At 38.9% G+C, this 14,002-nt stretch overlaps 1 protein-coding gene across 4 annotated transcripts in view; it reads right to left on the bottom strand.

The window, feature by feature from the left end:
* Nucleotides 1-14,002, bottom strand: part of sorcs2 (sortilin-related VPS10 domain containing receptor 2) — a 61,165-nt gene that overhangs the window by 28,624 nt on the left and 18,539 nt on the right. For all 4 annotated transcript variants that reach the window (XM_037479321.2, XM_037479320.2, XM_037479319.2 and 1 more), the window contains exons 2-3: nucleotides 5,545-5,612; nucleotides 1,607-1,706 (exon numbers count right to left, since the gene is read on the bottom strand). In XM_037479321.2, coding sequence (XP_037335218.2) covers nucleotides 1,607-1,706; nucleotides 5,545-5,612 — 168 coding nt within the window. The remainder of the gene's footprint in view (nucleotides 1-1,606; nucleotides 1,707-5,544; nucleotides 5,613-14,002) is intronic.

Consider the following 14,002-nt stretch of genomic DNA (forward strand, 5'->3'; position numbering starts at 1 on the left):
TACAGGATGCAGATGAGGTTGAGGATAGTGGATGGGACGGAGAATGACGGTGAAAAACACCAATGGTTGGTATGTCATCATTTTAATTGGCGGATCTCCAGTGTAGATCCGCCAATAGATAGTAGATGGATGTTTATTGTTTTCATCCTGGCTATAGTAATTCTGTAACTGTACAGAATGGTTGATCTGTTAGGGATTGGGTTAACATACTTCTTTCTCTTGTTTTCATTACATTTGGTCATGTTTTGAATACCTTCTACTACCACTCAGAGTTGCAGAAGTTATACCCAATAGTGAGAAGCTGATCCATCTTCTTAGGAAAGCTGCCTCTTTCAGTCTCCCTTGAGGAGTGGATTAATAATACACGCAAAGCTGTTTGGGAGACATTGATGATTAAGCATAGATTTGCCATAGGATTATGGCCTCTCTTGTGCACATGTATGCGGACCAGCATTTGTTAATATAATCTGGATCCCTGCAATTATTGCGATCAAGGCTGGTAAAGATCTTAGTTTTATATCTCTTTCATATCATTTTTTAACTTTTCAGATCTACTCTTTAACAGTGGAAACTTTCTTTCTGTAGACCACAAAGTAAGCATTGAACATGGAAACAGACTTGCAAACGCTTGCTCAGTTGACAGACTCGTATACACTTAGGTTAAAGGAAATTCTCACGGGAGAGCACACTGAGCTTTCACTCTCAAAGTATATTACGACTCTACTGGCGTTGAAAGTCGCCAGTCCCTGGGAGCTTTAGTTCTTGAGCACATCTTAAATAGAGATCTCAACGAAGCAAGTCCAATTGATCACTCAAGGCCCATCACACCTTTTATGTGTGATCCCTTGAAAGAGAGTAATCCTCTTATCTATTGAGATTAGCAGAATTGAACAAACGTCACTAATGCAGGTGGGTTTGTATGCGTGTAGAGGTAATTAATGTACCTGATGACGCTGAAAAGAAGAAGTACATACATAGCAGAATGCTGATATTTAGTTAGAGGGATCAACATATTTGATGATCAACTAGTCCTCCATCAGCAGGAGAAAGCTTCCGCTGCCTGGCCAGAAGTGTGGTTAAGCAGCAGCTTCATCCTTGGTTTGAATTACCAGACATCTCTCTCTCTCTCTTCCCCCTCCTAACTGTGGGCAATAAACCCTGCAGTAAATGTACAGCCGTTTGCAGTTCCTATGCATGTCAGTTTAATTTGCTAAGTGTAATTTTTGGTATCTTTTATTATCCGATTGATCTTTTTGAAGCTGCTTGTGGATTGAGTGTGGTAAGTGTGGCCAAATATGTAGTTCAAGATCAGCAGCATTTAGCAGCATTACATATGCTATGTGTGTGTGTGTGTATTGTGTATATATATATATACACACACACACAGATAAATATATGGCTAGCTCGTATATTATAGCTAACCCACAGATATTGCATAAAGAAATACATTTAAAAACAATGTCAGAGGAAGTAAACATTTGTATCATGACATCAAATCAATGGTTGTAACTGGTTGCGTCTTTTTTACCACCAGAAATATCATACATTTGAAAATATTACAAATAGCAAGGAACACAACCCTTCCAAAAAGTCTGTGTCTTCCTACCTTTTTTTTGTTGTTTGGACAGATATAAAAGCTGGTCACCACAATAGTTGTCCCTGGCATCAGGTTGAGTTTGGTGTAGGTGGTGCCATAGTCAGCAGACCTGTAAGTAGACAGACAAAACAAGATAAAGTAACAGTTGGTGAAGAAACCTCTAAGAATATTTGTGGGGCAAATTAGTAAGAAAGTGCATTTTCGTATAGGGAAAATGATGAGGGATTTCAATTTAAAGGGTAATGTTCTGGATACAAATGTTATTTGCGAAAGCTAATATAATTAAAGCTGCGAGCAGTGTTGAACGGGTTCTACTCCGCATGTTGGGGTACTGACCAAGTGGCTAGAAAATCATCCAAGAGCTCCTGCAGCCGTCGGACAAAGCGTCCGAGAGTGAGAGTCGTCATTTTCCTTCAAAATATCATTCACGACACTACTTTGCCGATGCTTCCTCTCGCCACGGATTCTTGCAATATTCACAGTGAAGCATTATCAAGGTTATGTCAAGTCTTTTCTGAAAACTTGAGAGGAATCAGATTAACCTGTGAGGAGCAGGTTGTGTAAAAAACACTACTGCTCGGGGGTGTGGCATGTTCAGGAAAGATGTTCCAGCAATAGTAAGGCTAATTTGGGGGTTGCAGTGCTCTACAACATTTTATGGCGAGAATAATCGTTCTGAGTTTTGAAAAATGTACATTCTTCAGTGCCTGCCATCCATACCTTCTGATAAATAGACTGCTGGCAGTGATTATAGATTAATCAGGTGCAATAACTTTTAAACAGAATGGAGAGGAGATGTGAGATGTCACCATGCCTGCATATCCGACTTATACCGTCTTTCGGAAGACACCATGACATTCTACTAAAAGCAAACGAAACCAACCAATCAGGCCGACAGCCCCGTGGCTTTTCCTTAAGATAGTCATCCCTGAGTCCATTCGAAACCCTTTCTACGTACTTGCAGCTTCGACAATCCCAAAGCCATCACCAACAGGCCCACGCTTCATCTCAGAATCCGGCAAAGCAGCCACCAGATTCGCTACCACAGCCTCCCTCAATGGCATTGCAGAACACCCCATCCATCATGGTCGGCTGGTCCTCACAAGCCTACCACCACTACATCAGCTGGGATCTCAAAGATCTTCATGCTACTCAATCACACGTCACAAAATGGGAGTCTTTTGGGGGCCTCGGGCGCACGGCAGATCCTCCGACGTATCACGTTAATCTCGGCCACATTAATCGCATAGATTAACACGTCCATTTTGACAGCCCTGGTATATATGCGTATATACATATATAAGAGTACGACGGTCTTATTGGCGTTGGCCGTGGTGCTGAAATTTTACACCACTACCACCATTCTGACTCATCAACCTGCCGACACCATCTTGCCTCTAATTGCATAGAAAGCTTTTCCAGAGGGATGAGCCAACACTTTTTTCATCACGTTGCGTCTTCACTGTTGTGTGAATGCTGACAGAAAGCATACTTGGATTAAAAGATGCCCACGTCGACTCATCCTTTGCTAAAAGTGATGACACAAATGTACTGTAGGGGGTCATCTCATTTGTGAGATTGCATTTAAAAGCACACCTGCTACTTATATTTGGACTAGAAAAACAATAATTTATTTTCCAACAGCAAGCTTTTTACTGCATGAAGTCATAAGATAAGAGAGTTGTTGGCACAAATTCAAAAGTGACATAAAATATACTAGCACAATAAATACATTCAGCTGATAACCAACTAAGAGTTTGACTGCTTTTACTCATAGAGGGATTTAAACGAGTGGCATTAGTTGTTTTACTGCAGTAAGAGATATAAGGGATATTTTTTCTTCCTTGATTATTTGTAAGTGAATTGAGTTTGGGAACTAACTTGGCATACAGTTAATGTACAAACAGTGTTTCCTAGGCTCCAGATACTTGACCAGATCCAAATTCTTCTACATAGTATAACAAATTGTATTATTACTATTCTCTCACAATGGCTAATTGCTTAAGACAACAACACTCCCACAGTAATCAAAAAACAATAATCACACTTTAACCTACTCAATCTAACACAAATACATCTGACTTAAATTAATTATGAATATATCCCTGTGGGTTTCCGGGACTTACATACGTGTGTGTGTGTGTGTGTGTGCGTGTGTTTGTGACAGTCATGAAGCAAATCCCCATTGAAATGAACAGATGTACTCATCTGTGAAGTAGAAGATTAGCTTATGTTTCACAAGGAGTGTGTGTAAAACTTTAAAAGCCTGATCGTATTTATCTTATGTCATTTCTGTCTCCACTTTACGCTCACAGAAGCAGACATCTGTGTGCACACACAGCGTGCAAGGGAAGTGGCAGGAAGTGAATCCAACCCAGGGACACAAGAGGCATGAAACTACAAAATAAGACAAGACGTGAACCCAAACCGTGACAGTAGTATTTGTAAATGGTGAAACTGAGCCTGAGTCTGTCATTTGCATGTGAATATATGCATATAGACATGACTAAGACATGACTGAGAGTACTACATAGAAAAAATATAACTAAAGGAATAGATTGACATAAAAACCTTTACTGTTTATTGGATGACCTCTTGAATTCTTTTTGAAGAAAAGACCAGTGTCCAACACTGAAACTTGAGACTATTGAAGACACCAAATTATGCTAAATGTCTTCGAACCAGTTGTTTGCCTAGTTTTTTGCCTATGCCACTAAAAGTTATCAGTATCAAAGTTTTCAGCTGTAGACCAAAATCATGTGCCTCTATAAACCTCTTCTGATGTAAAATGGACTGCGCTCATTAACTCTGCTGTTCTGAGAGACGTTCCTCCTTTCATCCCTGGTAAGTTTCTCACTGTGTCAGACCTGGCATGCTGATCTACAACACCTGACAGAGCAAGATCGAAACCCATTCATCCTCCCCCTTCTGTCCTGTTTGATGCTACAGCTCTGGGACTTCAAAGCATACGGGCAAGTGGATCTTGGCTGCCAACACATCAAGCCACGCAGACAGCTGCAAGTAACAAAGGTCCCCAACACACAAAACACCTACCAAAACGGGGTCAGAGGTCCTCGTGGAAATATGCAAATGTTAAGACAGTTTATGCTTTTGGACAACGGGCAGCTTTTTCAGGCTGCCAATTTAGATTGAATTCAGATTATAGTTCTGTTCAGGAAAAAAGGGCAAAAGTGGTAAAATTTAAATCATCAAGAAAAGGCAAAGAATCTATTTTATCTCTTTCTTTTATCCTACATTACAACAAATATAAATATTTGTTGTAATGTAGGATAGGCAGTTAGAACTAATGAGAGGCACACATATTGATGTCATGGAACCCTCAATAAGGTGAATGGCATCAATTAAGTACCACAATTTGACATGTTTCCTCATGCGTGACCTGTATGGTCTATTTATTACTTTGAGATTTGAATATAAAGAAGTTTTCTCTAAACCCTTATCTAGCAGTAGGTCAGAATCAACTAGTTAGCAATCCCCTGGAGCTTGTAGGTCGATGAATACAGAACACATGAGCATATACATAAGGGCACAATATATACATGTTGATAAGTGGAATGGATGAATTGGGGTTTCTACAGCTTAAAGCAAGTGAGGTGTGAAGTGTTTTTGGCCAAAGGCAGCTTTGCTCTATCAGCAGCACTTGACACCTTTGCCTGGCCGCTGTGCCGTGCTGATATGCATATCTGCCCAAAAAGATGACTGCACTGGACTTAAATGTGCCCCTCTCCTAGCCACCTACTTGTAGCTGCCTGCTGATGTTTTGACCCCCAGCAACACTCTTCATTACTCATGTCTCCTTAAGGAAGCACAGCGGAGAGATGAACGGAACCTACACTTACTTTGAAATCTGCTTGCAGGTGAAATGTCTGTATGAGATTGTAATAAACATGGCATAGGGATTAAGCAAGAATAAACGTTTGGCATACCTCCACAGTGAGCTCTCCAGCACTTTGGTGGAATCAGCATGATAGTACTTGGTCAGGATCAGGATGACCTGTAATACAAAGTAGAGAAGAGAGATGCTTTTAAGCTGCCACTGGAGAAAGTTGGTCAGCACATTAGTTATTAAAGTCTCTAGAGGAGGGAACAATAAACAATCCATGTGCCCTGAACCATTTGACTTAGCTTATTTTTACTGTTACTTTCCTTAATATTGTTAAAGACTGATGAACATAAAACAGCCAAGGCAAAAATGCGCGTTACAGAAAGAGATTGAGAGCAAACTGTTAGGTCACATGCTAAGCTTTTCAAAATAGCCCAAATTGCTTGGTGCATGACGGCAGACAGTAGACTCAAAGCGCTTTAACACTACATGACATCATTAACCCATTCACACCAATTAAAACACTAATGACAGGACCTTTCATTTAGAGTGGCACCTGCCCATCAGCAACTAACATTCACACACTGTAGTCACAGCTAGAGGAACAATGCTGGGATTAAGTGTCTTTCCCAAGGATCAGACCGCCAACCCTCTGATTGGAGGACGGCCGCGCTCCCCACTCACCCACAGTCGCCCTAAGCTAAGAAAACTAAGACGTTATTAATTGATGGGCCTTATCAAACATTACAGTAAGAATTCCCTCCATGGGGGTTGAAATGCTAATAGTACTAGTAATATTAGTAGTAGTAAAAGTCAATTTAGCCACAATACCAGTTGAAATAAGAAGCATCACTGCATTCCAACAATAAACAGAGCCACGACATATAGTGAAGAACTGTGCAGAGGAATTTCTCAACGTGTCAAACGGAAGGGGGGTGAATTACAACGGACCACTTTAGGCACTGCTAGTGCCCGGTACACATTGGTAGCTTCTAGGCTACATCTCCACATCAACTCTGCGCGGCACACAGTGTGCAGAGGACCCCTACTGTGTCGCTAAAAGACAGTGGTTTGGAAAATGTTCTAAATTTCTGGAGATTGATTGTTGGCCACTTCGAACACGTAAAATGATGGAGAGTTGAGAGAACAGCAAAGTGCACAAGTGCTAACCTGGTGGAATTCTGTCTAGAAGATAATTAATGTAGATTAATGAATTTCCAAATGTGAGATTAATTAGTAAAATGTTTTATTCTATTGGAAGCCCTGGTTTTAAAAGTTCAAATAAATAAGAAACAGGCCAATTGCTACCTTTTTTATTTCTTTTGTTGTTATCTTAATAATCACAAAATTGAAAAAAACAGCATTGTCTAATTTATAATACGGTTTCAATTGATGTATAACGTTTTCACTTTCTGAGGAAAATGGTAATTGGACCTGAAATGTACCCCAATTTGCTAGATTTTAATGTAATCATTAATCTAAAACCCAAATTAATTGTGAAATGAGGAAGGGATGATTTTGCCTTTGGAGACTCAAGTCAAAGGACGATGCTCAATCGGAAAAACTAATTGGACCGACAGAAATTATTGAGCTGAATTCCTTAGATGTGTGATAATCCACTGCGGGGAGCCTGAGGCCATTGGGATTGAGAAAGAGAGTGTAGGGCGAGGGAGAGGAAGCAATAAAGAGATATACAGTATGAAAAATAAGGAGATAAAGGAAGAATGTGAGAGACCAAGAGACAAAGAAAAGTGAGTTTAGAATGGGAAGACGCTGCATGAAACAAAGAAAGAAAAATAATAATTACAGTTTGAGAACGACCAAAAAAGATGAAGAGAAAAGGGAAGGGCTAGAAATTCCCAGTGAGAACAACTAGTAAAGGCATAAAATAGGACATGGAGATTTGGGGTGTGAAGGCTGCAAGGGGAATGGCAATCAATGAGGCCGAGGGATTGAGCTTTCTGGCCTTACAATCTGTCTATTGATCTGAGCATCTTACTGGTGGAGGAGATTCATTCAAACAGGGCTGCTGAACTGCAAACCCAACTTAACCTGGCTCTAAGTAATCAGTGCTGCTCTTTAAAAGGAAACCTGTTGAGGTTCATCGCCTTTCCTAGAAATGTACTTTAATTCCCTAATACAAATTGATACTGTCTTCACCAATACCTAGTGTAATTGAAGTATCCGTTCAAGTCAAGAGTCTATTTTCTCCACCATCATCCATGGTAGAAAATAAACTCTTCACAGACATCTAAACAGTTTTATGAGCTCCCTATGGTGAAGATCAAAGGCCTTGAAAGTATTTTTCTATTATCAGTTGTCCAGACAATAATTTCTGTCATTCTGTCTTGCTTCAATTCTATTTATGAGGAATACCTGGCCTTTAGATGTCAACATATATTCACAGACTTTTTCCAACTTAGGTTATAATCTTTCTCTTTCAATACTGACGAGATAATCACAAATTGGGGTTAAACTGTGCCTTTAATCTTGAGAGTACATTACCACCATATGCTCCTGAAGTGCTGAAGAAACTCATTAGAAATTACTTTGATTCTGTGTCAAAGGCATCCTTTGATACAGAATCTGAGTGATTATCTGTGATGTTTCTATCTCTTTCATGCAGGCTGCTGCAGAATGACTGATGTATCTGCTGACTAAAACCATCTTAAAGTCGGAATCACTAGAAAACTAAATAGATGGGTAAGTGGCTGAGGATGTCGCTCCTCCTTTCGGGTGGATATTCCACCTGTTTAAAATCTTACTCGCTCTATTGACTGTTTATGAGACTGTTACCCAGTGTTTCCCCTACCATTATAACAGGGGTACAGTGTTCATTTTAGGACATCCTCAGAGCAAGTCTCAGACTCAAATAAAGTTAGAAAAAAACATTTACGGGCAAACCCATGGTCATGAAGATACTCATTTAACGTTATATGGACTTTGCACGCTGCTAAATACCCAACTGAGATTGGCTTGTGCCACTCTGACAAAGGAACCTACCACTGACCACCGGAGGAACCAGCAACCATCGGCACCTGCCAGTCTGAAAAAAGGAACCTTTCACCGACCACATTTCGCACTCGGCGTCACTCTAATGCGGTGAGTTTGCAAGTCATATTTTATTTATTTTTTTGTCACATTATGTGCTTGATTGGATTTAGAACTCTTAAATACAATGCTAAGTTAGCTAGTTGTCATTATGTCGTTGTTATTTATGTTCCAATGGCAGTGTGTGAGCTAGCGATAAAACTGCTAACATTAGCTAGTCTGAGGACTATTGGTCTGAGACCTGACGCCCTTTAGTTTGAGTGTGACACTTGAGTCTGAGATATGAGGATGTCCTAAAATAAACACCGTACAGGGGGGCGCCCTCTGTCTCTTTCACACACCACATGTACGAGTTCATGTTTTGTTAGTTGTTTAGATATTAAGCTATTATGTAGATAGTAGTGACCTGATCCGTGTTGTTGGAGGTTAATGGCTGGATGCAGTCTGGTGCTCAAACTTAAACCTTCAAGTATTTGCCAAGTAAACACCAGATATGCAACTTGGTTTATATTTTGGGTGTTAGAAATGTAAAACAACTCCCCCATGCTTACAACGCACATGAGACTGCACTTATTCTACGGGAGAAAGGTACAACTTTTGGCAGCTTGTTTCATGAGTTTCATGAGTCAGCTAGCATGCTAATTGTATTAGCCATGTGATGCGAGGGCATCAATACGGAAGCTACTGTTAATACTAGTTACAGCTTTGAAAAGGAGTGTTGCATGTTTAATTAAAACAGCATAATTTCAGTTCATGATTTAAAAAAGGGAAATAAATACTTCAGTTCTATGATTAAATAGCTAAAAATCATTTTGAATTGGTTAAAAGAGGATAAAATGTAATGACAGTAATAGCCTTATTTTCCTAGGTTTTTGAGAGACCCTCAATACTTTCTGATTCTGGATATTGGATATTGAATTCTCCATAACTAGGTAGATAGCTTACTTCTGGCACTCTGGAAGTAAAAAATGCGTAACCGCGTTTAAATATTTCATTGCATTAATCTTGGCCCCTTTAATCGCATAGATTAATACGTTAATATTGACAGCCCGTATATATATATATATATATATATATATGATCTAGGTCCCTGACTGCCAGCCTACCCCACTGAGCTGTTTTGCTTCTTCCCCAGAGTTGCTGTGCTCTCAGGTAATGGACTGTGATTATACTTGCTGATGAAGGGATTATTATTATTGTTCTGCTTTTGTTAGTGCTACTACTGCTATTAATACTCATGTATACCGTTTATGTTGTATGGATTGAATATGTTGTAATTATAGTATGTTGGTTATGGCACACACATAATAGTTAATGTACTTCTACCCATACTGAGAGAAGATTCTGTTTTTTTTCTATAAATTGTTTTAGGGGGACCTCTAATGTACGTCCAAGGATAGAGGGTGTTGTATGTTGGAAATAATATTGGACATACAAGACAATACAAGTTATACTGATGCGTGTACCATTTTTAATTTAATTAATTTTTGTTTGTGAGATATTTTAGTATGCACCCCACTGGTTCCTGCATACAAAACCACATGGTGTAATGACATTAGGTCTTCAAACTTCCACGCTGTACCACCCGGGAGGTGAACACCAGATGCTTGCACAATTTCACTTTTATGGGAAATGTCAAAAGGCGCCGTTTTTTTTTTTTTTTTTTTTGCACGGTCCAGTTGTAACCTGTCCCTGCGTTAAGATGTGCAACATCTCATCCATAAACATGGTGGCAAGCTGTGAATGTCGTAGTCCGCAGGAGAGATGCCAAGTATATGCCTTTCATTATTCATAGCAGTCCTTGTTTGGAACCACACAGATGAGAGACATTTTTTAAATAGAAAGCAAATCCATCTGATACAAAAAATGGCCTTTATTCGGTGGTAGTTAAATGCAATCTTTATTGCATGATATAGCCTTTTCTTTCATATTTTATAAACATATCCTTCATTTATGTCAGGTTACGAAAAAAACCTGATTCTAAATTCTTCTTTATCAATTTTCTGATGCCTCTTCTAATAGACTTGTGTTGCATGTTGTTGTATCTTGTCTCGGATACTACCAGTTTTGAAATTTAGGCTCATGAGAGCTAAATTAAATGTATATTAAAAGAAAAAAAATTGGAAGGGGCACAAACTGTTTAAAAAAAGTTAGCTTGATGAATTATATCAAGCACCAAGAATCAAGAATAATGATGAGACAATCTACATTCTAGAGGTTTGTAAAAAATGAATATTTCATCCTATAACTACAAGAAACTAAGACAACCTTGGTTGAGATGCAAAATATTAAGCAGAAGGGATTTTAAACTCTCAAACTTATTCACCAACAGAAGGTAGAAAACGTCTGTGACAACTTGTTTGTCTAAACAGTACACCTTTTAGAGATCAAATCAAGGACAATGTAGGTAACATATTGAATGCCAACATTCTTACTACAATGTCCCGGCAGTGTGTGAGGTAAATATAATCAGTCTTTACATGAAACAGAATTACAATTGCAAAGATGCCTGATTGCGTATGGCCATATGTCATGACAGACCTAAATGCCCAGAAGATGATATGGGGTAAAGAACCAAAAAAGGAAACAATAGAATACAGGGAGCGGGGCATGAAGTTGTTTTATCTTATCATACTACTTTCGTTCTACTTTAATGCCAATACGGTGAAGCAATCTGAGGTCAAATTGAATAGCCAGAAGCAAAACTCCAGTGCATGGTGAATGACAAGCCTAAAACAGCAATTACAAGTAACATTGATAAGACATTACATAATTGACATTGACTAAATAAAAAAAAAAGACACATAAGGCTCTGGTTTTTAATTCAGCCTAATTTTGGTCATCTGCATCCCTACAGAAAATGTATAAATAATTGATCATAAAATAACATGTTTTTTTATTTAACCATAGGAAGTGTGTCCCGCCTTCGCTCTAACTCCAAATATTAGGCTAATTCTTTTTTAGAGATAACTGCCAAAATGTAAATGTCCAATAAGATGAGGACTTACACGAACAGATTGATTTTTCTGCATTCAAATGATACTTTTCTGTCCTGAGAGACAGTCAAACTTTTTTCATGTCAGATTTGATCAAATGTAAAACTCAAGTTGAATTAATGACATTGCAGCTTTGCCCTTACTCTCAGTCTGCTCAATAGTGATGCACAGTTCAGTCAGTTATTCGAGCCAATCCCCACTGGCAAACATTCAAAAATATGAGTTAGTTTGGACAGATCAATTCAACATTTCCTATTTGACATCTCTGCAGTCTGCAGTCTCTCACAATATTTATTTTATTTTGTTTTCATGTTTCAGAGAGAATACACAATCACAAATGGACCAGCGATAGCCAAAAGGCTAATTTTGAAATGTGACAGTTTCATTCAAATAAATGAGGAGGCTGTGTTTTTTCAGATGATGTCAGAACACAGCCTGCAGCTCTACTTTTAACCCTTGCACATTAACACTATAATTAAAAAAAAGGACATTTGATAAAAGCTTCATTAACTGGGAAAGCCCTTTTCTTCCATGTCATCCTAACATCAAGAGTGTCATAATGAACTTTATCAATGTCTCTACAGGACAAGCATTTTGTGAAGATTGTATGTGACGCTTAGAGAAAAAAAATGATTTTCAGACAGAAATGAACAAGACAATGAAGAGAATTAAAAGTAGAACACTATGAAACAAAAAATGAAATAAAGACAACAAATGCGTCTGTTTCAAATACATGTTCAGCCAGCAGGAACTCAATATAATGGGTAAAACTTTCTAGATCTGAAATTAGACAAATACTTAGTTGAAATATTAAGATGTATCATCTATTCAGTATACAGTATAGTAATATTAAAGCGCCCTTGTGTTGCCCCTCAGTCGTTCATATTTTTCTGCATCTCCATTATCACTTTGCATCCACGCATTCATTTAGGACCGGTTCTTTGTCATCCTCAGGAGTTCAAATTTGGGAAATCCTTATTCTAATTCTAAGATTCTAAGATCTGTAGAAGGAGTCATGATTTCTGAAAGCTACAAGATGTAACATATGTAAATGTTATAGACATTACATTTTGTAATTATTTTCACGACATTTCACCAAGGATAAATGTTTGTGTATACATTGTGTTAAAGTCAGAAAGTGAATAACTTGATTTTATTGATTTGTTAAGAGCATCATTTTTCTAAAGTTCTCAATTTCTATACTGTGATGATCTTTGAACAGATGTCAACTGTTTACATATTTTCAAGCCATTCGAGGCAAATTTGGGATTTGGGGTTATTGGAAATCATTTTAATTGATTTGTACTTTCAATGGGCAGAAATACTTTGCTATCTGCCCTGTATGCCTTATGTTTTTTACAGATGCATATTTGGAAAACAAGATCTCTTAACTGCCAAACAGGATCACATTCTCTTCAATTTTAAGAGTCAATGGTGTTATTTTCACATTTGTTCTTAGCTAAAAGCTTCAATTGGATGATATTCTCACAAACCAAGGAGTTTTGCTCCGTAGTGCAGTGAAATGCTCTCACTGCTTTCTCTCTATAACACAATATTATGTGGAAAACTGAAAACCAAGACTGAAATTACTAATCTTTGGCCAGAAGTAGCAAGTGAGAGATGCAAGCGATTACTTAGGAGCTGTCAATGGCAGCAATTGCACTCGGGCCTTGCCACGGCTGTAGCTCAACCAAAACTCAGCCAATTATTCTTTCTCTCCTCATTTTTTTTCGTTTGCAGCCATTCTGCCACTCACGATGTGCTTTTCTATTTGTGAGAAAGATGGAGTAGGATGGGACTGAGAAAAGAGAAGGAGGGGGGGGGGGTGAAGGAGTAGCCACACAACGCAGACAATAAAAAGGAGGAAGAGTGCAAATGTGATGATATATTGCGAAATAGTAAAAGAGAAGATGGATTAGAGATGAACAAAATAAGGAAAGAAGGGCTCTTGGGAAGCTCTAGGTTTCAGGTAGGAGGCAGAGACAAAGAAGGGGATGACAGAGAGGAGGGGGGGGGGGGGGGTGACGGGCTAGCACTGGTGGAGAAGAGTGCGCCAATGTGATCCTGTGACCTTGCTCCCTGACTGTGTCCTCTCCCTTCGAGTAGTAGAGGCAAAACAAGCGAAATAACAATGCTACATAAGGTAAGCCGCTACACAAAGTAAGCGCAAAGCAAATCAATATTAAAACAATATGGGTGGGGGTGAGGAGGCAATTGAAGGCAGCTGTGGTGGACGGGGCAGAGTGCAGTCGGGGGGAAAACACACACAAACACATGAGGCTAACATTAGAGACGTTACATTATGATTATATTTTGAGATGCACTCAAAATATTCCAAACTTAAGACCTGAAAAATTGACCTGGATACTCTGCTTGCACGTAAAGGAAATACCATCTAAACTTGTGCAAGCAGCTTCTGATGATCACAGCAATGCATGGCTGCGTCCAACAGAGTCTGGCAATCATCCTCAACATAATGCATGTGCCAGTGCCTGACCATTGCTGCCTGCAGCT

This window comes from Pungitius pungitius, chromosome 1, assembly GCF_949316345.1.
Source record: "Pungitius pungitius chromosome 1, fPunPun2.1, whole genome shotgun sequence".
NCBI lineage: Eukaryota > Metazoa > Chordata > Actinopteri > Perciformes > Gasterosteidae > Pungitius > Pungitius pungitius.